Source organism: Marmota flaviventris, chromosome 3, assembly GCF_047511675.1.
Source record: "Marmota flaviventris isolate mMarFla1 chromosome 3, mMarFla1.hap1, whole genome shotgun sequence".
In the NCBI taxonomy this organism is placed as follows: domain Eukaryota; kingdom Metazoa; phylum Chordata; class Mammalia; order Rodentia; family Sciuridae; genus Marmota; species Marmota flaviventris.
This window is the reverse complement of record NC_092500.1, coordinates 105,893,591-105,919,788: the sequence shown is the minus strand read 5'-3', so window position 1 is coordinate 105,919,788 and position 26,198 is coordinate 105,893,591. Positions and strand designations below refer to the sequence as shown.

Sequence of the window (26,198 nt, the reverse complement as noted above, 5' to 3'; positions counted from 1 at the left end):
TAATTTGTTTATTTTGTTTATTTTCTCTTGTGCTGCAAGAATGTGGACTCCTCTAGAGAATTTTTCACGATTTTGTTAATAGATGAGTAAACCCTTTCCCACTTGCCTTTTTTTTTATTGGTTGTTCAAAACATTACAAAGCTCATGACATATCATCTTCCATACATTTGATTCAAGTGGGTTATGAACTCCCAATTTTTACTCCAAATACAAGTTGCAGAATCACATCGGTTACACATCCACATTTTTACATAATACCATATTAATGACTGTTGTATTCTGATACCTTTCCTATCCCCTACTACCCCCCTCCCCTTCCCTCTCATCTTCCCTCTCTACCCCATCTGCTGTTGTTTAATTCTCTCCCTTGTTTTTTTTTCCCCTTTCCCCTCACAAACTCTTATATGTAATTTTGTGTAACAATGAGGGTCTCCTTCCATTTCCATAGTTTCCCTTCTCTCTCCCTTTCTCTCCCCCCACTCGTCTCTGTTTAATGTTAATCTTTTCCTCATGCTCTTCTTCCCTGTTCTGATCTTAGTTGCTCTCTTTATATCAAAGAAGACATTTGGCATTTGTTTTTTAAGGATTGGCTAGCTTCACTTAGCATAATCTGCTCTAATGCCATCCATTTCCCTGCAAAATCCATGATTTTGTCATTTTTTAGTGCTGCGTAATACTCCATTGTGTATAAATGCCACAGTTTTTTAATCCATTCATCTATTGAAGGGCATCTAGGTTGATTCCAAAGTCTAGCTATTGTGAATTATGCTGCTATGATCATTGATGTGGCAGTATCCCTATAGTATGCTCTTTTAAGGTCCTCAGGGAATAGACCGAGAAGGGCGATAGCTGGGTCAAATGGTGGTTCCATTCCCAGCTTTCCTAGGAATCTCCATACTGCTTTCCATATTGGCCGCACCAATTTGCAGTTCCACCAGCAATGTACAAGTGTACCCTTTTCCCCACATCCTCGCCAGCACTTATTGTTGCTTGACTTCATAATGGCTGCCAATCTTACTGGAGTGAGATGGTATCTTAGGGTGGTTTTGATTTGCATTTCTCTGACTGCTAGAGATGGTGAGCATTTTTTCATGTACTTATTGATAGATTGTATGTCCTCCTCTGAGAAGTGTCTGTTCAGGTCCTTGGCCCATTTGTTGATAGGGTTGTTTGTTATCTTATTGTTTAATTTTTTGAGTTCTTTGTATATTCTGGATATTAGGGCTCTATCTGAAGTGTGAGGAGTAAAAATTTGTTCCCAGGATGTAGGTTCCCTATTTACCTCTCTTATTGTTTCTCTTGCTGAGAAAAAACTTTTTAGTTTAAGTAAGTCCCATTTGTTTATTCTTGTATTTAACTCTTGGGCTATGGGCGTCCTATTAAGGAATTTGGAGCCCGACCCCACAATGTGTAGATCGGAGCCAACTTTTTCTTCTATCAGGTGCAGAGTTTCTGATTTGATATCTAGCTCCTTGATCCATTTTGAATTAACTTTTGTGCATGGCGAGAGAAAGGGGTTCAGCTTCATTTTGTTGCATATGGATTTCCAGTTTTCCCAGCACCATTTGTTGAAGATGCTATCCTTTCTCCATTGCATGCTTTTAGCGCCTTTATCAAATATAAGAAAGTTGTAATTTTGTGGATTGGTCTCTGTGTCCTCTATTCTGTACCATTGGTCCACCTGCCTGTTTTGGTACCAGTACCATGCTGTTTTTGTTACTATTGCTCTGTAGTACAGTTTGAAATCTGGTATCGCTATACCTCCCGATTCACACTTCCTGCTTAGAATTGCTTTTGCTATTCTGGGTCTTTTGTTTTTCCATATGAATTTCATGATAGCTTTATCTATTTCTACCAGAAATGCCGTTGGGATTTTGATTGGCATTGCGTTGAACCTGTAGAGAACTTTGGGTAATGTTGCCATTTTGATGATGTTGGTTCTGCCTATCCATGAACAGGGTACATTTTTCCATCTTCTAAGATCTTCTTCTATCTCTCTCTTTAGGGTTCTGTAGTTTTCATTGTATAAATCTTTCACCTCTTTTGTTAGGTTGATTCCCAAGTATTTTATTTTTTTGAGGATATTGTGAATGGGGTGGTTTTCCTCATTTCCATTTCAGAAGTTTTGTCGCTGATATACAGGAATGCCTTTGATTTATGCGTGTTGATTTTATATCCTGCCACTTTGCTGAATTCATTTATTAGTTCTAGTAGTTTCTTTGTAGACCCTTTTGGGTCTTCTAGATATAGGATCATATCATCCGCAAATAGTGATATTTTAAGTTCTTCTTTTCCTATTTTTATGCCTTTAATTTCTTTTGTCTGTCTAATTGCTCTGGCTAGTATTTCAAGGACTAAATTAAATAGAAGTGGTGAGAGAGGGCATCCCTGTCTTGTTCCAGATTTTAGCGGGAATGCCTTCAGTTTTTCTCCATTTAGAATGATGCTAGCCTGAGGCTTAGCATATATAGCTTTTACAATGTTGAGGTAAGTTCCTGTTATCCCCAGTTTTTCTAGTGTTTTGAACATAAAAGGATGCTGTACTTTGTCGAATGCATTTTCTGCATCTATCGAGACAATCATATGGTTCTTATCTTTAAGTCTATTGATGTGGTGAATAATATTTATTGATTTCTGTATATTGAACCAACCTTGCATCCCAGGGATGAATCCTACTTGATCATGGTGCACAATTTTTTTGATATGCTTTTGTATTCGATTCGCCAGGATTTTATTGAGAATTTTTGCATCTATGTTCATTAGAGATATTGGTCTGTAGTTTTCTTTCTTTGAAGTGTCTTTGTCTGGTTTCGGGATCAGGGTGATGTTGGCCTCATAGAATGAATTTGGAAGAGCTCCTTCTTTTTCTATTTCTTGAAATAGCTTGAAAAGTATTGGTATTAATTCTTCTGTGAAGGTTTTGTAAAACTCTGCTGTATACCCATCTGGTCCAGGGCTTTTTTTGGTTGGTAGTCTTTTGATGGCTTCTTCTATTTCTTCCTTTGTTATTGGTCTGTTTAAATTGTGTGTGTCTTCCTGACTCAATCTGGGCAGCTCATATGACTTAAGAAATTTATCGATGTCTTCACTGTCTTCTATTTTATTAGAATATAGGGTTTCAAAATACTTTCTAATTATCTTCTGTATTTCTGTAGTGTCTGTTGTGATATTGCCTTTTTCATCCCGTATGTTAGTAATTTGAGTTTTCTCTCTTCTTCTCTTCGTTAGCATGGCTAAGGGTCTGTCGATCTTATTTATTTTTTCAAAGAACCAACTTTTAGTTTTATCAATTTTTTCAATGGTTTTTTTTGTTTCAATTTCGTTGATTTCCGCTCTGATTTTAATTATTTCTTGTCTTCTGCTATATTTGCTGTTGTTTTGCTCTTCCTTTTCTAGGGTTTTGAGATGTAGTGTGAGTTCGTTTATTTGTTGTTTTTTTTCTTTTTTTGAGGAATGAACTCCAGGAAATGAATTTCCCTCTTAAAACTGCTTTCATTGTGTCCCATAGATTCCGGTATGTTGTGTCTGAATTGTTGTTTATCTCTAAGAATTTTTTGATTTCCTCCTTTATGTCTTCTGTAACCCATTGATCATTCAGTAACATATTGTTTATTTTCCATGTGATGCAGGATTTTTCCTTCCTTCTTTTTTCATTGATTTCCAGTTTCATTCCATTATGATCAGATATGGTGCATGGTATTATCTCCACTCCTTTATATTTACTAAGAGTTGCCCTATGGCATAATATATGATCTATCTTTAAGTAAGATCCATGTGCTGCTGAGAAGAACGTGTATCCACTTGATGATGGTTGATATATTCTATATATGTCGGTTAAGTCTAGGTTATTGATTGTGTCATTGAGTTCTATAGTTTCTTTATTCAGCTTTTGTCTGGAGGATCTGTCTAATGGCGAGAGCGGTGTGTTGAAGTCACCCATAATTATTGTGTTGTGGTCAATTTGACTCTTGAACTTGAGGAGAGTTTGTTTTATGAACGTTGCTGCTCCATTATTTGGTGCATATATATTGATAATTGTTATGTCTTGTTGGTGGATAGTTCCTTTTAACAGGATATAGTGTCCTTCTTTATCCCTTTTGATTAACTTAGGTTTGAAGTTGATTTTATTCGATATGAGTATGGCCACTCCTGCTTGCTTCCGAGGGCCATGTGAGTGGTATGATTTTTCCCAACCTTTCACCTTCAGCCTGTGTATGTCTTTTCCTATCATATGAGTCTCCTGAAGGCAGCATATTGTTGAATTTGTTTTTTTGATCCAGGTTACCAGCCTGTGTCTCTTGATTGGTGAGTTTAGTCCATTAACATTTAAGGTTACAATTGAAATATGATTTGTACTTCCAGTCATGTTTATTTATTTATTTATTTTAGTTTGGCTAGTTTTTACTTTTTGGTTGTTTTCCTCCCCCTTTACTGAGATACCTCCCGCTGTTGGTTTTGGGCACTATTTTTCCATTCCTCTTCTTGTAGAATTTTGCCCAAAATGCTTTGCGGTGCTGGTTTTCTGGCTGCAAATTTTTTTAGCTTTTGTTTATCGTGAAAGATTTTAATTTCATTGTCAAATCTGAAGCTTAATTTTCCTGGATACAGTATTCTTGGTTGGAATCCATTATTTTTCAGCGTTTGAAATACATTGTTCCAGCATCTTCTCGCTTTCAAAGTCTGTGATGAAAAATCAGCCGTTAACCTAATTGGTTTACCCCTGAATGTAATCTGCCTCCTTTCCCTCGTAGCTTTTAATATTCTCTCCTTGTTCTGTATGTTGGCTATCTTCATAATTATATGTCTTGGAGTTGGCCTATTACAGTTTTGGATGTTTGGGGTCCTGTAGGCTTCCAGGATTTGGCAATCCATTCCATCTTTCATCTCTGGGAAGTTTTCTAGGATTATTTCATTCAATAGGTTGTCCATTCCTTTGGTTTGAACCTCTGTGCCTTCTTCTATCCCAATGACTCTCAAATTTGGTTTTTTGATGAGATCCCATATCTCTTGGATAGATTGCTCGTGAGATTTAAGCATCTTTTCAGTGTTGACTATATTCTTTTCAAGCTGGTAAACTTTCTCTTCAGTATCTGATGTTCTGACTTCTACTTGATCTAGTCTATTTGTAATATTCTCGTTAGCGCTTTTAATCTGGTTTATGGTTTCTTGCATTTCTAAAATCACTGTTTGGTTTTTTTTTAAGATCTCTATCTCCTGGTAAAGCTCGTTCTTTGCAGTTTGAATTTATTTGTTTAGTTCGTTTTCAAAATATACTTTCAATTCTTGGACTTGCTATCTCATGTCTTCTCTAAAATTCTGTTCCATCTGAGTTAGATATGCCTTGATTTCTTTCCCTGTCCATGTTTCTGATGCTTCTAGGTCCTCCTGTAGATTTAAGTTGTCCTGCATTATCTGTACTCCTTTTTTCCCTTGTTTTTTCATGTTGTTCACGTTACTTTCCAGCTCTGTTTGACTGCTTTGTAACTGCTTTCTCCTATACATTTGTTTTGGCTTTGTTTATCTCTGTTGTCTCTCCTTTGTGGTGGGAGATTATGCCTATAGATGTTCGGCTTTATTGTACTTTAGAGCTGATTCATTCAATTTATAAAGGGCTTCCGGATTTTGTATGCATATAGTGATTTGTTTTTTGTTCTTAGGACTTTAGGTTAGGTGCTATGAAGGTATAAGGGTTAGTATGTCTTGGCTACTTTAGAAGATTGCTCTACTGAAGGGGGATACTAACCGTCAATTGGATCAGGGTGTTGGTAGTAGCTAGGTATTTAGGAGCACTATAGACGGCCTCGAAACATTCACCTGTTTGCATTTAGACAGTTACACGAAATGGAGGACGTAATGCTTGGGATGAAAGTTGGGGGGAAGGGGAAGGAAGGTGCTCTTGAAAAGAAAGAAGGAGGGGGACTTAGATAGCATAGAGGAGAATGGAAAGAACAATAAAACTTGGAAGGGGAGAGAAAGAGGGAAAAAGGGAGAGAAAAAATAAAATAAAATAAGAAATAAAATTAGGTCTTAGAGATCCATTTTCTTCTCTTCCCGTAGGCAAAGCTGTGCCCTCCGGGCTGAGATTTGCCCTCAATGTGTCAACAGCAATCCCTGTAAGGCGGCTCCTGGGAGCCTCTCAATCCTGTTGGTCCAGAGCCGTTTCACTTCTACGGCCCCTCCTCCCCTTCCTCCTGCCAGCCAGCCAGGTCCTGTTCACCTGAGGCGGTTCTCCAAGGATTTGGTTACACCTTCAGCCCCTCCGAGTGCTCTATTTCCCTAACGACTGAGCACTCTCTCTGTCATTCATCTAAGCCCCAGTGCTGTGGAGCTGTGTTCTGGGAGTCAATAGTTTAATTTTTCCGGACCCCTTTGGTGGGCACACCTTCGGAATCTGGCGGCTAAGACCATTGGTGTCGCCGCTGGTGGTAATGGGAGTTGGGGGTCGAGGATCCCCTCTGCTTCCCTCAGCCCCTACAATCACGACCACTCCGCTGGCGGTAGGAGGAGTTGGGGGTCTGGAGTGTCCTCTGTTTCCCTCCGCCCCTACCGTCACGCCCTCTCAGTTGGCGGTTGGGGGAGTTGGGGGTGGGGAGTCTTCTCTGCTTCCCTCCGCCCCTACAGTCACGCCCACGTCACTGGCAGTATTGGGAGTTGGGGGTCGAGAGTCCTTTGGCCCGTACGGTCATGCCCACGGAGAGATTTTGAAGTTTCCCGGTTGTTTGTATCTGATGCGGGTGGGAGTCACACACCTGCTAAAGTAGATTCCGCTGGGAAGGAATCTCTTTGGCCAAACTTTGGTGACTTCCCCTCTCTGCTATGGCAGGCCCCTGGCTCCTTGCTGGAGTGTCCGAAGGGAGGGATGGAACTGGCTTGTCTCTGATCTGACACAATCTCTGGTTTTAGTTCCCAGTTCGCTATTTCATAAAGGCTTGGTTAGATTCCCTTCACGTCATGGGGGGGGGGGGGAGCCGTTTGCCGGGTGGGCGGGGCCGTTCGCAGAGCCAGGCGGGCGGGGCCGTTCCGAATTTTTCAAATATTAAACTAAGAAAGTCACTTAAATTCCTGAACACCCAGATACATTCCTCCTGTCCTTTCCAACACTTGGCCAGAGGACTTTCCTCCCTTTGCTCAGACTTTATGTAACTTATTAATTTTATAATTCAAGCCTTGAATTAAAATATATATTGAATGAAAATATCTACATATCTATATCTCTATATAAATAAATATTATATATGATATTTTAAGGGATTTCAAGTGAAATAGGCATTAATTTAGGATTTCCTGACATCAAAAAAAATGAGGCTTGCAAAAAAGGAAAAGGAACTGTAGATACATTTTGAACTTTCTATTAGGTATGGTGAACAGCAGAGGATTTCAATCATCATCAGATATTTTTTTTCAGGAATAATCCAAGTATACAAAGTGGAGGAAATAATGACAGCATATTTTTTACTCTTGGAAATCATGCTGCCTGATCTGGCACTATGAAGCCTAATCAACTATCTTAATAGACCTTTAAAAGCAACATGATTTAATCCTATCGCATCAGGTGCCATAATTGGAAACCAAAGGCATATGATCCTTTTCTTATATTTTTCTTTACATGATAGGATTCTTTTTTTTTTAAAGCGACAGCGAGAGAGCGGTAGAGAGCGAGAATTTTTAATATTTATTTTTTAGTTTTTGGTGGACACAACATCTTTGTTTGTATGTGGTACTGAGGATCAAACCCGGGCCCCATGCATGCCAGGCAAGCGTGCTACCGCTTGAGCCACATCCCCAGCCCCTACATGATCGGATTTTTGCAGGGTAAGTTGCTGTGAACATGTAAGACCAGAATGGTTTCAGAAAAAAGAAATAGACAAAAGAGCACATCTTCTTTGCTAGAGCACCTGCAAACATGAGCTCATAAGATATTGGCTTCATGTCTATCAAAACAACCCCCCAAAATGCAGGCATAAGGGGAAAAAAATAGCTGCAGGTATCAATCATGTGTTGCACAGTGCATCCATCAGTAGACTGCTGAGAGAATTGTTCTCACCCAGGACACTTGACCTATCAAGTTCCAAAGGTGGAGGCCAAAGGCCGAACTCCAAGAATGTTTCAAGGTCTTTCTGACTGCTCCCAGGCAGAAGTACCACACTGTAGCTTGAGCAATGAGAAGCACATCTTGTGACCAGAGAACCACCCCTAGAACCATCTTCATCCTAAGCACATTCTTCTGAGAACCATCTCAGATAACTCGTATCACATTTTTAGTCAGCCTCTCTCATACACAAAGCCCCTCGCCCAAGAGACTTCTGTCAATGGTCAGGATGTGGCCTTTCCTTTTTACCTGGATGGTGTTCTACAGCTACTTTTTCCTTCAATTGCATCAACTTTTACATTCTTTTCCTTGTTCTCAAGTTCTAAGACTGCTAAGACTCAGATTCACAGAGATGATTTTTGGTCTCTTTGGGAAGATATATTTCTGCAAGCATCATGCCATTTACAAAGCATATGGCAGAAGGGAACCTTAGATAAGGAAGGTGACTGAAATTGCATTAAGTTTTGCTTTGGCAAGGACATCAGATGGATGCCTTTAAGATGAAATGGGTCTCCTCCAGCCTTTTCTTTTATGCATGTCTCCAACAGGTGTTTCCTGTAAGGCATATATCTGTTTTCCATAACATCAGAATGAAGAAAGATGTTTGTGACAGCTTGTGTACATAGATCATGTTTTCATTATGATAGAATAGTGTACGGTGATTGATTTACTATTCTAAGTCAAGTTAGAGTGTTCTTGGGACATCATCTTCATTTTCAAAATGGGCATTTAATTACCAGACCAAGGACTCTTCATCATAGGAGTAGGGGGAGGGTGGAGATTAAAAGAAATTGAAAAAAAGCTGAAGAAAGTAACAAGAAGGTAAGTAGTATTATTCCCCATGAACTCAAATGGAAAGAGTAGAGAAAAAGTAAGCCCTTTCAATGAAGATAAAATAGAAATTTCCAAAATGTTTTCAAAGTATTCAGGAAAGACCAACTTGGGAACATTATGTAAACACATATTTTCAGAAATCTGAGGGATAGTGTCTAAGAAGTTACTTGTGGAGAGAAACAGGTTCTATGAGTAAGTAATTCAGCCAGTTCTCCAAATCCTGTTAAAAAAATCAAAACCAGATTCAGGTCTTAGGTGTGTTTCCTTGTGAGACCCTTTCACAAGCTCAGCATAAAGCCACCACCATGGTTCTGTCTAGTACCATTCAGAGAGCCATGGGAGTTAAAATTCAGTACTGGGGCTCATGAATTATTGATATTTAAACCACCAATCATATTAATTCAAATGAACAAAGAATCCATTTTAGTCAAGCTGAACTTGAGGCTTACATTACATCTTCTGGATGATTAAATGACTAGAACCTACTAACTCCACTACATTTATAAGTAGGTCTTAAGTGCAGAGGTAGACAAAGGAATTGATCAAGGTCTTGTCTGATCTCCTTAATAACTGCCCTCTGCTTTTCCAAACTTTTCTCTAGAGCTCCACCCTCCCTACTCAGGTTTTGCTGCTCAGGTTCCCCCTCCCTCCCATGACTTTTGGTCTGAAACTTCTATAACTTTGAATAAGCTCTTTTATCTGAAAAATTGTGACTATCTAGGCACTTTAGCGCTCAGAAAAACTCCTAAAACTCCATCCAGCACAGATGACATTAGGTTGTATTTCTCCCAAGAGGTACAGGAAAATCTCACAGGAGAGTGATGTCATAAGCTACTGATTACCAGGGCTGAAGGTTTAGTGTCATTGATATGTCCCAAAAGGTACTTCAGCAATTAGTAACAAATATTTTTAAATAATTAAATCAATTAATCAAATGAATAAATAAATAAATAAGTAGATAAGTAAAAAGAGTTTTTGTTAGATAAATTTGTGAAGCACTGGATTATACAATTTTTAAAGGGTTTCTTCATTGCATGACTTTTGAGGACCTTTCATATGCTAAAGTGTAGAGTGAATCTCAAAAAGGGATTTTTTTTCCAAACTTCAGATACAGAAAACAATTCCTCAAAACTTTTCCAACTACTGATAGAATATATGGTATATGATTTAGGGGAAAGGTATTTGTGTCAGTATAGAATGAACTTATGCTTACTTAGCAAGCAGGAAATCTCTGAGGGCTTAGCATGATGAAGGCTCCAACATAGGTCAAAGAGGCACAGGTTCTACTCCCCATAACCACTCATGCACCCAGGCTGATCTTCTCTATAGCAGGTTAGGACAGAGTCTGCAAAGTCACATGAGGGCTTTTCACTATCTCAGTCATCCTTTCTTACATTTCACTGGACAGAACTTGTCATGTGGCTCCATATAACTGCTCAGGAAGGAAAGGAGAATGGGGTATTGTGAACACTTGTGACTTTGATCTCAGCATTATATTCCTGAGCTGGTTTTACTATTTGTCAGCTCTTTCCTTTTATCTATAAAATAAGGGGGGAGGTCCTTAAAGTCTCCAGCAGAGATGGAAATGCTCACCAAATATGGCAATTGTTTCTCATGTCCCCCAGTCCCCTTAAAGTTAACAGGAACCATGTGACTGGTTCTGGCACCATGTGAGCAGAAACTATGTGTGTCACTTTGGCAAAAACAATTAAAAGCCTAGGCTTGGTTTTCCAGTTCTTTCCTCTTCTACTACACTAAGAAGGATGCATGTGGCCAAAAGATGGTAGAGCCTCTTGTTATCCCAAGGCTCTGAGTGACTGTGGGAAGCCAAGGCACCTGTTCCCCAGAATAAACTATACAGTGCACTGAGAAATAGCCTGTGCTGTGTTTTGGCCCCTGAGATTTTGAGGTTGCTTATGCAACCTAAGCCTAGTTTTACCTGGTCTATCTGGGTCGATTCTATACCCTAAACTTTCTGACATTCTAGAGGTTTTTTTTTGTTGTTGTTGTTGTTGTTTTCCGTTCTCTAATAAGCACATATGCATTCCTTAACAGTTGAGTGGGATTTTCCAAGAGATCATCAAACTCTTTCAGTGGCTGAACATACTGCAAAGCAGTATTGTGCCTAACTTCAGTGTGGGGCTATCAGGTGGAGGCCTTTTCCAAGAGTAGATCAGGATCAGAGCAAAGCCTAGACAAATGCAGGGCAATAAGCGAAGCTGTAAAGAATGCAAAGTGCATTTAGAAAATTGGGAAATTTCAATAGGGACCCATGAGTAAAAAATACAGAAAGAAGACAGGAGAAAAACAGACTAAGGAAAAGGGCTACACATAATTCAATCTCTTACAGCCTTTTAAATTCTAGATCAAGGTGCCAAAAACACCACTCATGATTTCTGCCAAGCAATAGTGGCATTATAATAGTAACAAAATTAAGAATAGAAATAATACCTTCAAGGCATGTCTAATCTAAAGAGAGAGCCGGATTTTTCCCCCTTTAGGAGTTAGTGTTTCTTCAGCCAAGAGGTAGTCTGGGCAGACTCTACTTTGGGCTCCAGGCTCTGATGAGTTTCACAACTTGGCTCTTTACACTGGAGCCCCAAATGGTCTCAAACTAACTTTTCATTCTCCATATTTAGGACTCTTCTAGGCAATACAGAGCAAGAATCTGACAAACTTGATGGCTCGGGCATGTTTCACTGGTGCAAAGCAGTCCCGTTGGAAATGGTAACTTTGGTAGGTGATCTTGCACCACCTATCAAATAAAATAAACTATCTGTCAGGGAAAAGGATGTCATTCTTCTGATTATAAGCACCTGTCATTTTCCTTTGTAAATGGTGAATTTGCAAAATGAAATGATATGCAATATAATCCCTGAGACATTTGACAAAGACTGCGGGGATAATATGGTGGGATTTGAAACACTTCGATTTCTTCAACTGCACCTCCTGTTTTAACACTTTAGCTGACTCAATTATTTAGAATAATGCTCTTCTGAAACTTTGAGGTTTTTCCAGTAAATCTAATTCATTTAGATCCACCAGAAAAACCTACCATTTACAAGGACTATGCAGTCATTCCTTTGTTTAAAATAAACAAACATCTCCCCCAAATTACTGGATTTGAAATGTTACTTTTAGAATACTTTTTTTTTCTTGAAGCTGGCCCTGCTTCTATTACACACACTAGCCAAAATATGTATTTCTTATATATAACCTGGGCAAATTCTATTAGATATGGTTCTGTCCCTCCTGCTCCTCTCAAGGAGAAAAATTAATCAGTTTACTGAAATGCTAACAACCAAGTTGTAAGAAGCTTTGCATCCTAACCCAGGCTCTTACATCTGTTTTCTGGATCCCCATCTATTCCCATTATCCAGAGTTAAAAACTCAAGCATAATTTCAGGGTTTTTTTTTCTCTACAAAAGTAACTGATACATTTAACTAATAAAAATGATTGTTTTCATCTGTATGAACCCTATATGATTTTCTTCTCTATGACTAATTTATAATTATAATTTTTTTTGTTCCTTTCCAAAAGTAGTTTAGTTTCTTTTTCCTTACTCACATTCACATAAACACAAACATCTTTGTGGCTCAGTGCCAATGTCCTGACAGAATATGTTCCAATTTCTGTAAAAGTATGATCAATCATTTAATCAGAAGTATCAAATTGTCATAGCTGTCATATCAACTGGAAGACTATTAGGGTTGCTGAAACACACCATTTTAGCAATTAGGTCTTATTCTAAACTATGCAAAATAAACATCCGTTGAGCAGGAAGCCAAACATGTTTGCAGTGGGAGGCAAATCTTTAGAAAGAAAGGTGAAGAAATCGAATTCTGATAAAGGCAGCCAAGACACCAAGAAAGGGAAATAACATTTAATTAGAACATATTTATTAAGCACAAATTGCCAAAGACAGATATTTCCCTTATGATACTTGATATGGAATATAGGTCACTCAGAGCAACCACTGAGTCCTTTAAGTGTAGAAGGCCTTTTAGTTTTAGAAATGCTAAGGGTTTTAAAACTTGTATCTGTAAGGGAAAAGTTTCCAGACTACAAAATTCAAGAAGGCTTCAAACTTGGTTCTATTTGCAGAAGGATCAAGCAGAAATATTCAGTTTAAGCTACTTTGAACAAATAGTACATCCTCTTCTTCCCCCCAAAAGCCACCATCTTTCTTAATTGGGAGACAGTTTTGTGCTACAGTTTGTTAAAGAAATCGCCTCTCTAGCTGTGTCCATAAATGCATTCTGCCATGTATCTTGTTTCTAATTGTTTAGTTCTCCTCAGAAGAGTAATTGTTGGACTTCAGGCATGTTACATTAAATACCATTAGAGGCTTCATTATTCAAGTTAAAACTAATCAGATTAACTGCAGACAATTATTTAATAGATTTGGTTAAGATTCATATCACTCTCTAGCAAAGCTCTCCAGACAAATAGTTTTATTTCCCCTCACAAGGAGATCCCCTTAGAAAGAGAGTATTTCCCAGTATTTGCTAATCTGATCAACTTTAATTGGGGAGATGTCAGATGCTACTTATTTATCCTGTTAGACTTTGTCAAGCCCTGTTTTGTAGAAGTTTGTCATTTGACCTGAAAAACAACAGGCATAATAAAGAAAAAGAACAACATATCCATTTGAAATATTGTACATCTTTATGTGCCTAGGAATGTAGAACATGCTCACATGTGAAATTCAAATGCATTTAACTTGTTCTCTACCAGCTTCCCAATGTCCCAGTAACATTCAGATTGGATCCATAGTTACAAAACAACTGTTAATCGCTCAAGCACTATGCTTTCAATATGTTGTTTAATTCCCGCAACAAAATTAATGTTTATTTTTATGTTTTACCATTTGAAACATAAAGAAATTGAGGGTCAGAGAAGTTAAAGTGACTTGTTTATTCACATGGCTAGGGATAGAGCCAGAATACCTAGTCGAGTCTTCATGTTCACGTCCAGTGAGCTTTGCATTCCATCTCAACACCATAGACGAGGCATCACCCATTCCCTGAAAGACTAGACAGATGCCTAAAATAAGTTTCCTACAGAAATATCAATTTTTCACTTATACTTGCTTTTATGAGTCTCTATGAAGGAGGAGCCCTAATCTCAATATATGTCCTACAAATTATATTATATTCATCTTAGAAACAGAAGTGATGTTAATAATTGACGTGTTTAGGATCAAATGGCTTTTTTGTAAACTTTCTTTTGGGTGCTTGGCATGATGAATTTCCTTGACTCAGGAAAGTTTATTGAATCAGTTCCATGTATTAGGTTGAGCCATATGAAATGGCCAATACTCAAACATTCTTGACCTGCAAAAATGCAATTCCACGTGGTTCAAACAACTGTATGAAAAACCACTGAATGACTCAACATATTATAAACTTAATATAATTTTCAGGGCTCTCCAGCAGACTTAAGTTTGACAATGGAATTTGGAATATCTCAGCTTTTCACAATCAGACTATAGCACATATGAGGCTAAACACAAATAATAAAAATTAAGAAATATTTTCCCTATTTGACCCAGTGGTTTTACATTTTGAAAACTAATGTTGATCTGAGTTTTACTTGATTCACTCTAGGTTGATAGGAAACTTAAAGAAGAAAAAGGTGAAATAAGAAGTAATTTCACAGAAAAGACACAAATTATAATTGCACCACTTAAGCCTAAATTGCATTTTTATAAGCAATTTTCAAAACTCTATTAACTTTACGAAGGTACCACTGTGGATGTACCTAGACAAGTCAGGATGAGAATAGGTGTCCTCCTTGAGGGACTCTTATCTTGTTTATGAAATGACTCAATTTTGGTGTGCTTATCCTTAGAAACGATCTGAAAAGTCAAAACATGATTTTCGGAACCACATCATAGCGTGCATATTTGGAGATGCCCACACAGCCCTGATGGGGCTTCGGAACTTTGTGATGCCCCTAAGAGCTAGCAACTATACCCGGCAGGAGCTGAAAGACATTGTGTTCCTTGGGTCTCTGGATTATATGCAAAAAGAATGGCGATTTCTCCGGAATTTCCCCCAGATATATATTCTGCCTGTAAGTATCATATAAGGAATAATAAATATTTATAATGATAATAATACTAGAATTAATAACACAACAGTTTGCAATTGTATTCTGCATACCAAGGGCCAGAACTGTTCTAATTATTTTTAACTGTATTAATTCATTTAATCTTCGAAATGACCCTAGAGGATAGATATTAATGACGTTGAACTTCAAGTATGGAAAGAATAACTAACTTGCTGAAGATAACACAGCAATTTAAAAAAATAAAATTTATATGTAGACATCATGGTTCCAGGGTTTTTGCTCAAACAACCATATTTTATGGTCTTTATACAAAGAAGAGTTTCTCTGCATTTCTGAGATTGACTCTTAATGGTCAAACCTAAACCAATAGTCTTTTTGTGGAGACATCTCATATGGAACACACGGTGCTACACGGTCCCGTATAAGTGTAAGAAATGTTGGAATTGGGTTTACATTTTTGAGATATAGATTTTCTGTAATTTGAATATTCTTCCAAAACTCATGTTAAAATCTAATTGCCATTGTAACAGTTTTGATAGGTGGGACCTTAAATTGATGATTATGTTAGTAAGGTTCTGTCCCATGAATGGATTAAGTCTGTTGTCATGGGTGTGGGATTAGTTATTGTGAGCATATGTTCCTAATTAAAGATGAAGTTTGGCTCCATCCTCTCTTGTGGGTGTGTGAACTCTTGCCATTTGATGCCCTCCACCATGATATGATGCAGCAAGAAGGGCTTCACTAGATATAGGTCTTCCATCTTGGATTTCCCATATTCTAGAATTATGAGAATTGTCTTTATAAGTTACCCAGTCTGTGGTATTGTATTGTAGCATCAGAAAACAGTCTAAGACAAGATCCATTTAGACAGGATGCTTATGTGGTATTGTAGTTCCAATCTATTTCATTACTCTCATGGGTTTTATCCAAATGTATGCTGCCATTTCCCTAGATAAAAAGCATTCCAAAGCATTTGGAATTTTTCTAAAAGAATGTTGGCAATATGTAAGCAATATTTTTCAAACTTCAAAAAGGTTTCTCTCAAAAATCAAATTACATTTGCTCTATTAAAAAAGACATCACAGGGGCAGGGGTTGTGGCTCAGTGGTAAAGCATTCATCTAGCACTTGCGAGGCCCTGGGTTCCATTCTCAGCACTACATAAAAATAAATGAAATGAAGGTGTTGTGTCCAACTACAACTAAAAGAATAAACATCTTTAACAAAAAAGACATCACAAAGTTTTCTGTTCCACCTCCCTTGCTTCAGTTCATATGATGAAGAAAAGAAAATGACTAAAAGTCTCATATTCAGCTAGCATTAGGTATTACCAATATTAGATTCCATGTTTCCTGAAGGTAGATAGAACTAGATCATTCCCTATTTATCCACTTAAGGAAAGACGTAACTGCCATGTTGCTAGTTAACCCAGAGCATACATATAGGCTGGGTTACTAGCAAGATTGCAACGATGCAAAATTTTCATTCAGATCCATAACCTCTCCTTTCTCTGAATGTTTTCTCACTATTGTCACCCATACACTACTTCTTTTCTCCCACTTAAGTCATGTAAATGAATTCTTGCTTTCTCCGCACTGCCTGCTTTTATCTCATCCAAACTTGCTCTCTGGGAAGGTCTTTGAAATCTATTCACAACAAGGTATTAATGATTAACATAAATATGTCAAATATGAAGTAAATAAGTATTTAGATCAAGCCAGTAGATGCTGGAGATATTTGAGTGTGAAAAATCACATCACCTACAAAGACCCACCACCATGAGCCATGATATCAAATCCTTTCATCTGAAAAGTTCCTTCTCAATCTGGTTTTCTCTCATCAGGGATCTGCACTCTATCCTGCAGACCTACAGGCACTCAACATAGAGAAATGTTCCATGTGTGCTATCTTAGCACCCTCATCTAAGCCATCAAGCAGCCAGACTCTGGTAGACACAGAGACCATCATGGCCACTCTCAATATCGGATCACTGCGGATCGTCACCTCTACTGAGAAACATTCAACAAAAGGTCAGAATAGCACTCCTGATAGGAAGAGGCTAGGAAAGATGAAATAAGGACAGAAAACTAACTCCTCTCTGAAATACTTTCATTATGAAATACAAGAGAGGTTGGTTTAGATATCCTCAAAGATTCCTTCCAACTCTGACAATACTGTAATAGGAGTAGCCTACAATTATTTTCTCTGAAATTCTAAGTCAAATGAAGACCAATATCCATCTTCTAAAAAAATTCATGTAACACTGTTTTCCCATTTTAAGAAAAAAAATCACAGAATTTTAAGTGCTATTATTTTTGTTGTTATTAATCTATTATCAGTGAACCTAGAAATTGGCATGTTATAATTAATAACAGTATTATTATTAATTATTTTTCACTGAATCTATAGATATTCAAGGTATAACTCTTAGTTTCATGGTTGAGAAAAGGAATTGTAATTATCTTTTACTCTTCAAGATGCTTCAATGTATTAATTTCAGGAAATTATCTTAAATGTCCTTTATACACTGTCCCATTTCAGAATCAGATTGGAAAGAAATAGTAAGAGAACAGAGGGGATCTCTTTAGGGTGGAGATCATGTATTTTCCTCTGTGGATTCCTCCTAGCACCCGTACAATTACTATCATTTAGTAGATGCTTAAAAATACATATTGAATTGCAGTAAATAAGCTAGTGGGCTGGACCAAAATGTGACTGAGATTAATCCCCACCACAAAGCTGTGATTTTCCTTCTTCCCACTAACTGGGAAAAGTCCTACACCTTAGTATCTCTCCAAAAATTGACCACCACTCAACTGAATGTGAAAGTACTATTACTGCAGAATATTCTATATCTAAAAGAGACTTACAATTCAAGAAATAAAAATAAAACCTGATTGAAATCACTTCAAGATGAGACACTGGGTCCTCAGGCTACATCGCTGCTGACCACAGCTAATCCACCTTGTCTGGTACTTAGAGAGTCAGAAATATCAATGACAGTGTAAGGCTCTCCATGATTATGGCTGTGGATAAAAATGTTCACAACTGGGAAACCAAAAGAACCCCCACCACCACCTCCCAGGTACTACTGTTAGTCAGGAACATAAAAGGTTTGGGGGACAAAGGAATAAAGGGACAATCTAAACTTTGGTAGCTGAACAGAGCTGGCTACACATCCCCACTAAGCAATCAAATCCAGCTCAAGATTTCACATTCAGAGTTTTAAGGTGGTTTTTTTTTTGAGAATAGATCTAATAAAAGAGTACCTCATGAATATCAAAGTGTCATACACAGCTCAAGTGAGGAGATGTGAGCCTTTCTTCTTTTGAAAAAATCAGAAGATCTATAAACGGGCTATTGTATTGTGCCACAGGATTCCTTAGCTTAGCAATTAGAGTCACTCCTCATATTCACACATGATGTGTGTGTGTGTTTGTGTGTGTGCATGTGTGGTTGGGTGCATGCATGTGCATGCATGCTTGCAAGTGGATAGAGAAGATGTGTTTGAAGGCAATATCATGCATATAGAAATTAAAATGTGCACACTATGTAAACTTGATGTAAACTGACACCATCATAAGTTATCTTGTTAATGGGCTAGATGAATAGTCCTTCCTATTATTATTTTTTAACCTCACTTCCTCTATGTGCTAGAAAAACATTAACTTGTGATCCTAATTCTGGTTTCCCTATATTTAGTGATTTTCACATATTTATTTATTCACTCATTCAACAAAAATATGTAGATTTTGTGTGATGGGTCAGGTACTTTGTTACAGTCTAGAAAGTAGCCCTTAAGGTACCAATTGACTGGTTTGGTAGAAGGAGATAGAGGAAAGAGTGGAATAGGAATAGAAAGAGGAAGAAACAAGGAAGGAATGTCAAAGTATTTGAAAGATCATAAGGTGTGAGCAGGCAATTTCCCCAAAGATAAAAAGAAAAGTACCTTGTAGGCCTTGCACCATTCCTTATATGAATGGGATTTTACCCATCAGAGGGATGGGAAATTTGGGTCTACATAGACTCTAGCAACCTACCTGACAAAGCTCATCAAGTCTGTTTATCTGGTAGTAAGCCATCAATGAAGTTTTAGTATGAGCACATTTTGAGGAGACACATGAATAATTGCTCAGGAATTTCACCAATTTCTGTAGCATCATATGAGTCTGTCTGGAGTTTGAATGTAGAAATTTCTAATCCTCAGAGAAGCCTCTTAATCAGTCTTGCCTTTCCACATTAATAATCCTCTTGCACCATATTGATTGAAGAGGTGTAAACTCTCCTCCAAGCATTGAAAATATGAAGGATTGTGCAATCCCTCCTCACTGAGTACCTCGAGAGGTATTTTCTTTCCCTTTCCTTCAGTCAGTGGTTCTCAGCCAAGGGCAGTTTTCCCTCTGACAGTGTATGGTGACAGCTTTGATTGTCACAACAAAAGGGATACTTCCAGTATTTAGTTGGCAGAGGACAAAAATGCTACTGAACCTTTTCCAACTCAGAAGGATAGCTCCATATGATAAAGAAATGTCATCAGTACTACGATTGAGAAACCTTGTCCCAGCATATTTGGTGAGCCTTTTTGTGAGGTCATTGGGCTTGTCCACATCTTCACACCATGACAAACTCACATATGAAGTTAAGTTAGGACAGAGATTCATATAGCATGTTAGGGGAGAACAGAGTAAGAACTCTGCAAAGCTTTGTTCCTAAGAACACCAGGCCTCCTGGACATCTTCATGGCAAACCCAAAGGTTTTTCAGTAATGCTCTAATTATTGCCCTGTCATGTCACAAGAACAGGTTGGCAAACCTAGGTACTGAACTAAATAATCTGTGGCATAATCTAAACATATAACGGTAATTAAGTCTGACAACTTAATACGCTACTGAAATTTAAATGTACAGTAGTAATCTACAATTAAGCAATCTTTTGTAATAGCACCCTGCCAACCTGGAAGATTTCAGGTATAATACGATGTACTATTAGGCAGCAAAAATATTGACATTAGTAAAATATACTCAGGCTATGATCTGACGCTTATTCAAATTAACCATCACTCTATAAGGGAGACAGAGTTGAGGTGGAAATTCCGTTGCTGTCCTTCAATCAACTTTGGAAACAGATGTTTTATGCAGTCACCTTAGCTAAAGTGGATGTTTCTGCACACACAGAGCATTCTACTCCAAGTAGAATTCCCAAGTCCTCTCAGCAGGGAACTGGAGTGAGAAAGTAGGATTCAAAGGAGGGTTTCCCCACTGAGATGTTTCCCCTTTGAGGGAAACTGATCCCAATATTTTACTAAGGCCAGCTACACGTTGCATACCTAATAGAGGGACAAAGTAGGTACTCTGAGAAGGACATGAGCTTTGAAATGGGTGCTGATCAGGAAAACCCACCCATCAGTTACAAGCCAGTGACAGGGGACAAGGTATGCAAACCCTGAGTTTCTCCTTATTCTCCTGGAGGATCTAGTCACACTCCATTCACAGAGTTGATGTGACGGTCACGTAATTCTCTTTTCACCTGGCAGTGTCTACTGTTCACAGCCACCAGAGGGATCCTTTACAAATATTTATCAGATAATCTCAGTTCCCTGCTTTAAACTGTAATGTTTGCCAGTAGTAATTATACAAAAATTATATAGGGTCTTGTGGGCTGATGGGGAGTTTGAATTTCCTCCTAATTCATCCTGTTCATGCTGGACCTTTCCTACCTTAGGTCTCTTATTCCATTCCCTCTGCCTGAAAAGGGCTGTTTCTTATTCCTCAGGATTATGTTCTGGTGTCAAAGATGCCTCCCTTTGAGCCCCAACTGGAGTCACCTCCCCAACCTTATTTATTAGTCTCTAAAGTCTGTAGGGGTTTTATAGGCATGACTATCTGAAAAAAAAATTATGTTTGCAACATGTGACATGTAGCTGGGTCAGGGACTGTTCTTAGTCCTCAAGTGAAGTAGAAATGATTTAATTGTTTGTAGAAGGGAAGGAGGGAGGAAATGAGGGAAGGAAGGAGAAGGAAGAAAGGAAAGAAGGAAGGGAAGAAGAGAAGGAGGGAAGGAAGGAAAAAAGGATGGAAGAAGGGAGGCAGGAAGGGGAGGGAGGGAGGGAGGGAGGGATAAAGCAGATAAAGCATCTTGTATATCCCGAGAATAAGGTAGAATTTCAATTCCCTCAAGTATTCCTGCATTATAAAAATCTCAGAGACTTTTTTCAGTCCATCAACTGTAAGATTTATCTCTAGCCACCAATATAAATTTTCCTCTTAAAAAACTGTGGATCCAGTTAGCCCTCTAGGCTCCCATTTCTTCACCTACAACTAAAGCACTTTAGGAAATTCCTGAGGTCACTGCTGGTTCTAAATGCCAAGTGCATTGGGTTAATTATGGGAGCTTCTATATCCATGACTATATCAATGACTCAGAATATTAGTGGATGTCAGAGATATATTCAGCTGCACTGTGCATTGACAAGAAGTGTCTCTTTTACTGAATACTTCTTGGGGAGATGGAGGATATGATGATAAATACTGTAGTACATAGATTTCCATCTGGGGGAAAAAAATCTCCCTTTGGATTTCATCTTTTCTCCTGTCTCAATTTCAGTGGCTGGATTCTCTTGTCCTGCGTCTGTTCTCAGAAGGCCTCGCTGACATGCCCATCTCCATTCACTCCCTATCCCACCTTCCCTACCTCCCCTCTCCCTTATGGATCACCTAGCTCAGTTCAATAAAAGACCCTATTATTTTTTATTCCCAAAGCAATGGGGAATCTTAGTCAAAAGCAGACTTTGAATTTTTACAATATTTTTTGTCTGTTACATAGCATCCTCAGAAAAGTTCAAGAATAGGGATCAACAGTTTTGAGGCCTCACTTTTGATGAGGTAGTTAACATTTTATTTATTTATTTATTTATTTATTTATTGTGCCAGGGATTGAACCCAGGGCCTTGTGCATGCAAGGCAAGCACACTACCCACTAATTAACTTAAAAAAAATTTACCCTCATTTCCCATAGCTTTGTCTCCTTTATACTTTTTCCTTTAACTTGGAGACTAGTATTCTCATATCAGGCTTTTTAAAGACTCTTCAAAGTTCACTACATGAGGAAACCATGTTCCAGGCAGGTGCTGTATGTCATCCCTCTTCTAGAGTGGAGGCTCACACCAGATTGAAGTGTCTTATCTCCTAAGGCAAAAGGAAAATTGTTTATAGACTGAGCACAGCAGTCAAGATCCCCAGGTGGTACCTCCCCCAGTCAGCTCTGCTGAGCAGAAGGAAGACATACACAAGTGTCTCTACCCAGAGAAGATCTCAAAGAAAATGATACCAGGAAACAAAATTCATTTGCCATGTGTACAAAAACACTGATGGAGCAGCACTGCCACGTTGTGAATGGTTTCCTAAAAGTTATATAAGTAAATCAATTTGGCTTGAGGAACTGACTGAGTTATTACCCAGCACCATCACATCATGGAGGATAATCATATCTTAATTATGATGTCAATAAGCAACTCCAAAGAGAGCTTTGACATTTTTTGCAATCCAGTCAAAGTGTTCAAAGTGTTGTTTAGAAAATATGCACATAAATGTACACACACGTACATATTACCCCTCTCAAAAGGAGATGCCGAGGAGACCTAAATATAATTGGCTATCTTCATCTGATGGATCCACCACACCTGGGATTATACCCAAACACAGATGGGAAGTATTTGGAAAAAAACTCTTGAGACTTGTGCAGACCTGTTTCTCCACTAGTCTCTAAACAATACGATATAATATTTAGGTGCGTAGCATTTGCATAGTGTTAGGTATTATAGGTAATCTGGAGATAAAAGATATGGGAGAATGTAGATAGGTTATATGCAAACACTATATAACTTTATAAGAAGTGTTTTGAAAAGAAAATAAAAGAAGGGATTTGAGTAATCAAGGGTTTGGGGGTTTATGGTGTTTCCCAGAACCAATTCTCTACAGAAAAGGTACAACTGTAATATACTCTTTTTTCTAAGTATAGGAAAAGATTTGGGATTTGAGCTTGAGAGCAAATTTGTTAAGATAAAACATCAATTCACATTGTGTTCTTATAAATCCTTGTCAAGGTTTGCAAGCAATTTTATTTACATTTGTGCTCTCTTTTTGTTGTTGTTGTTGTTGTTGTTGTTATTGTCTCTGTCTACAGAAGTGTGTTTGCTTGACTTCAGAGACTATTGTGGGAAATCAAAATACCGACGAATCCCCACCCTCACTGAACTGAGTAAGTTGGGTTTCAAGGGCAAAATTCAAAGCAGAAATCTTTATGATGCATAATTGATGTCCGAAGGTTCTTTTTAGAATCCACAGTCTAAGGACTGAGGAATCAGAATGGGACCTAAAGAGCTTTAAGTGCTTGGCTTAATGTCATGGTGGGTTTTTACCTGACTGCTGACTTCATCTTGAGGAGCCTATTCTATCTTGGTGTCAGGGAGCAGGAATAATATCTGACTTCTCCATTCTCCTGGATAACAAGAGAGGGAGGGAGACCAGTAACCAGCTCAGTCTTATTCAAAGGGAGGGGACATGAACTTGAAGATTGCTAGATCTCCTTGTAACTGTGTCTACACATCATGAGACTTTTCCCCATGACTATCTACCCATCATAGGCAGATGAAGCATTCAAGCTGCAGACTTTGAGGAGGTGCTCATTCCTGAGGTCATTAAATTTTAACTCCCAAATATCTCCTTTGCATCATCTGAATCCCAATCCTCTGTGATGTGCTTCTAATATGGAAACACACCTTGGAAAAATTACAAAATAAGCTGTAATCTCTCATCAACATCTCATGGAAAATGAACATGTATAAAACTTTCTAAGATATAAGGAGCTCTCAAGCAGAAAGCAGTGGGGTGGGGGTGGGCAGGAAAGGAGGTTTGGGTGCATTTGGAAGGTGTTGATGGAACACTGTGGGACATGCTGAGATTCATTACTGAGAAGAACTGAGGAGAAGGGGAAAAACAAAGAGGAAAATGATGTCTTCTTAACATAAATTGAGCCAACTCAAAGAAGCTCTCTTAAGCTGGTCCTAGGCATGTGATTTGACTGATTCTATGATATAACAAAGTGTTTAATAGGAATTTTGTGATTTAGAACACCTAAGCCTGGTGGGACATTGACCAAATTACATGAACAGATCTCTTAGTCCTAAGAATAAAGTAGGGGGACTTGGAGAAGAATCAGTAGCCCCCCTTTTGCCACCATGGGAGCTGGAATAAAAGTGCAGCAGGTGAGAAACACCTAGTCACCTGGATCCTGGGCCTATAAATTCAGCTTTGAGCACATCAGATCCATAGGTCCCAAACTGGTACCTGCCAGCCTATTTATAAACATCTTGAGACTGTCAGCTGCAGTTTTTATTCATGTATTTTTTCTTCCCATTTTGAACTATCTTTAACTCCCTGTGTGTAAATATACTAGATTCATGAATTAGAAGACATTAAGTTAAAGTGGCTCAGAGATTAGATGGCTTCTTGCTAGTCCATAGGTACATCTGGTCACTCTCCAGGGACTCACAGATTTTGTTCAGCCAAGTATTTTCTGGCTCCAGGCAGACCTCATCAAATTAGCCTAACAAGTCACCTGCCAGCTCACTCAATTTCTTGTTTCTTTGTCTGTGTGGAAAGGGTCATACTGACATGGGAGCTGCAGGACTGACGGTTAGCACTTTAGTACAGAATGTACAAGGGCCTGCAAGAAAACAGCTAGGAAATGTGAGGACACTGGTTTAGAATGACACAGTGAAGTCTGGACAAAGGCTCATGGGTTATATGTATATCCTGAGGATTGGCACTGCAAGGAGAGGGAAGAGGGAGTATAGGAGATGTGGGTTGGTATTAGTCATGCCCTGCTCATCTTTTATAAAAATATTGCTGTTCTCAGAAGAAAATGATTCACTAATACCACCAGTCTGACACTTCCCCCTAACTTACTGAGAAATAATTTAAAGAATTAAGGAATAATCCAATCTCAGTAAAGAATGTATTCTGGATTGTATGTCCAGTGAATTTGCTTTGATCTGTAATGTCAAGAACTATAATGTCAAGCACTGTGAAGTTTCTAAGATTTTATCCTACTTGCAGTCTAACAAGTTAACCTGCCACTGTCTCATGGACGCTGGTAGAACATAAGACCTCTAGGTCAGAGACAAAAAAAAAGTTTGTTACTTACAAAAATAACAGTAGCCAGGGTATCATCATTTTTGTGATGGTTGCCAAAGTTCTGTTTACCACAGAATGACATTAAGAGGTCCAAATGATACCTCCTACATCCACAGTGGATTGTTGTACAAAAGAGGAGCCTGAGTTTTGGAAAACAGAATCTTTTCCAATTGTATAGAAAGTAGCAGCTCTATCTTCAATGCTTCTTTCTATTCAAATGTTTTTGAAGCAATAGTCCAGGAACAAAGGCAGCCAGCCCTCTGTTCTCCCCAACAGCAGCCAGTTGTATGGACTACAGACTCTGCTTACAGGAGTCTTAAGTTGTAGCCTCAGGTTATTTTGGTACTGCTGTACTGGCCTCATTAAGAAGGTTCTCTAAGCCCTTGCTATTCAAAGCATGGTCCACACATGTGCAGCACTTAGGTGCTTGGTGGATGTGTAGATACTCAGACCCCACCCTGGACTAAGGAAATCAGAATCTGCATTGTAATAAGATTGCCAAGAAATTCTTGTGCACAGTAAATTTCAAGAAGCACTGCTTTAACTCACTCTGGGCTCAATTAACTCTAGGAACCTACATAAACACCATGTCATATAAAATGTAATGTGCCCGCCCTCCCTTTGTCCTGATGGGAAATAGCATCTCTACCTGGGTACTGCCTTTCTATCTGGATCACATGGGTAGCCAGAGGTTCCTTGTTTATACCTGTTTCCCCAATGAAATTGTTCCCAGTGCCTCCTTTAGATAAGGGTGACCCCAGGACACTTCCCTGGTCAAACTGAGCCTGGGGTAAAAGAATGTTCCTTTGATGGTGAAGTACTCAAGAGAGACTCGTGTTTTTAGGAGAGGACAATATTTGGAAAGGAAAAAAAAAAAAAAAAAAAAAAACAATGTAGCGAGTTAAGGGTAGAAGCCACAGAGACTCAAACATTAAGACACAAATCCTTTGATGAGCTATCACCCTTGGCCTTCCTCACACGGAAACCCTTGTCTTCTTGTCTGCCTG

General features: G+C 38.5%; 1 protein-coding gene across 1 annotated transcript in view; it reads left to right on the top strand.

The window, feature by feature from the left end:
• The window catches only part of Kcnu1 (potassium calcium-activated channel subfamily U member 1), a 177,238-nt gene that overhangs the window by 137,891 nt on the left and 13,149 nt on the right, over positions 1 to 26,198 (top strand). The window contains exons 19-23 of the mRNA XM_027939273.2: positions 8,830 to 8,911; positions 11,563 to 11,659; positions 14,778 to 15,002; positions 16,842 to 17,028; positions 23,180 to 23,254. Of these exons, the coding sequence (XP_027795074.2) occupies positions 8,830 to 8,911; positions 11,563 to 11,659; positions 14,778 to 15,002; positions 16,842 to 17,028; positions 23,180 to 23,254 (666 nt within the window). The remainder of the gene's footprint in view (positions 1 to 8,829; positions 8,912 to 11,562; positions 11,660 to 14,777; positions 15,003 to 16,841; positions 17,029 to 23,179; positions 23,255 to 26,198) is intronic.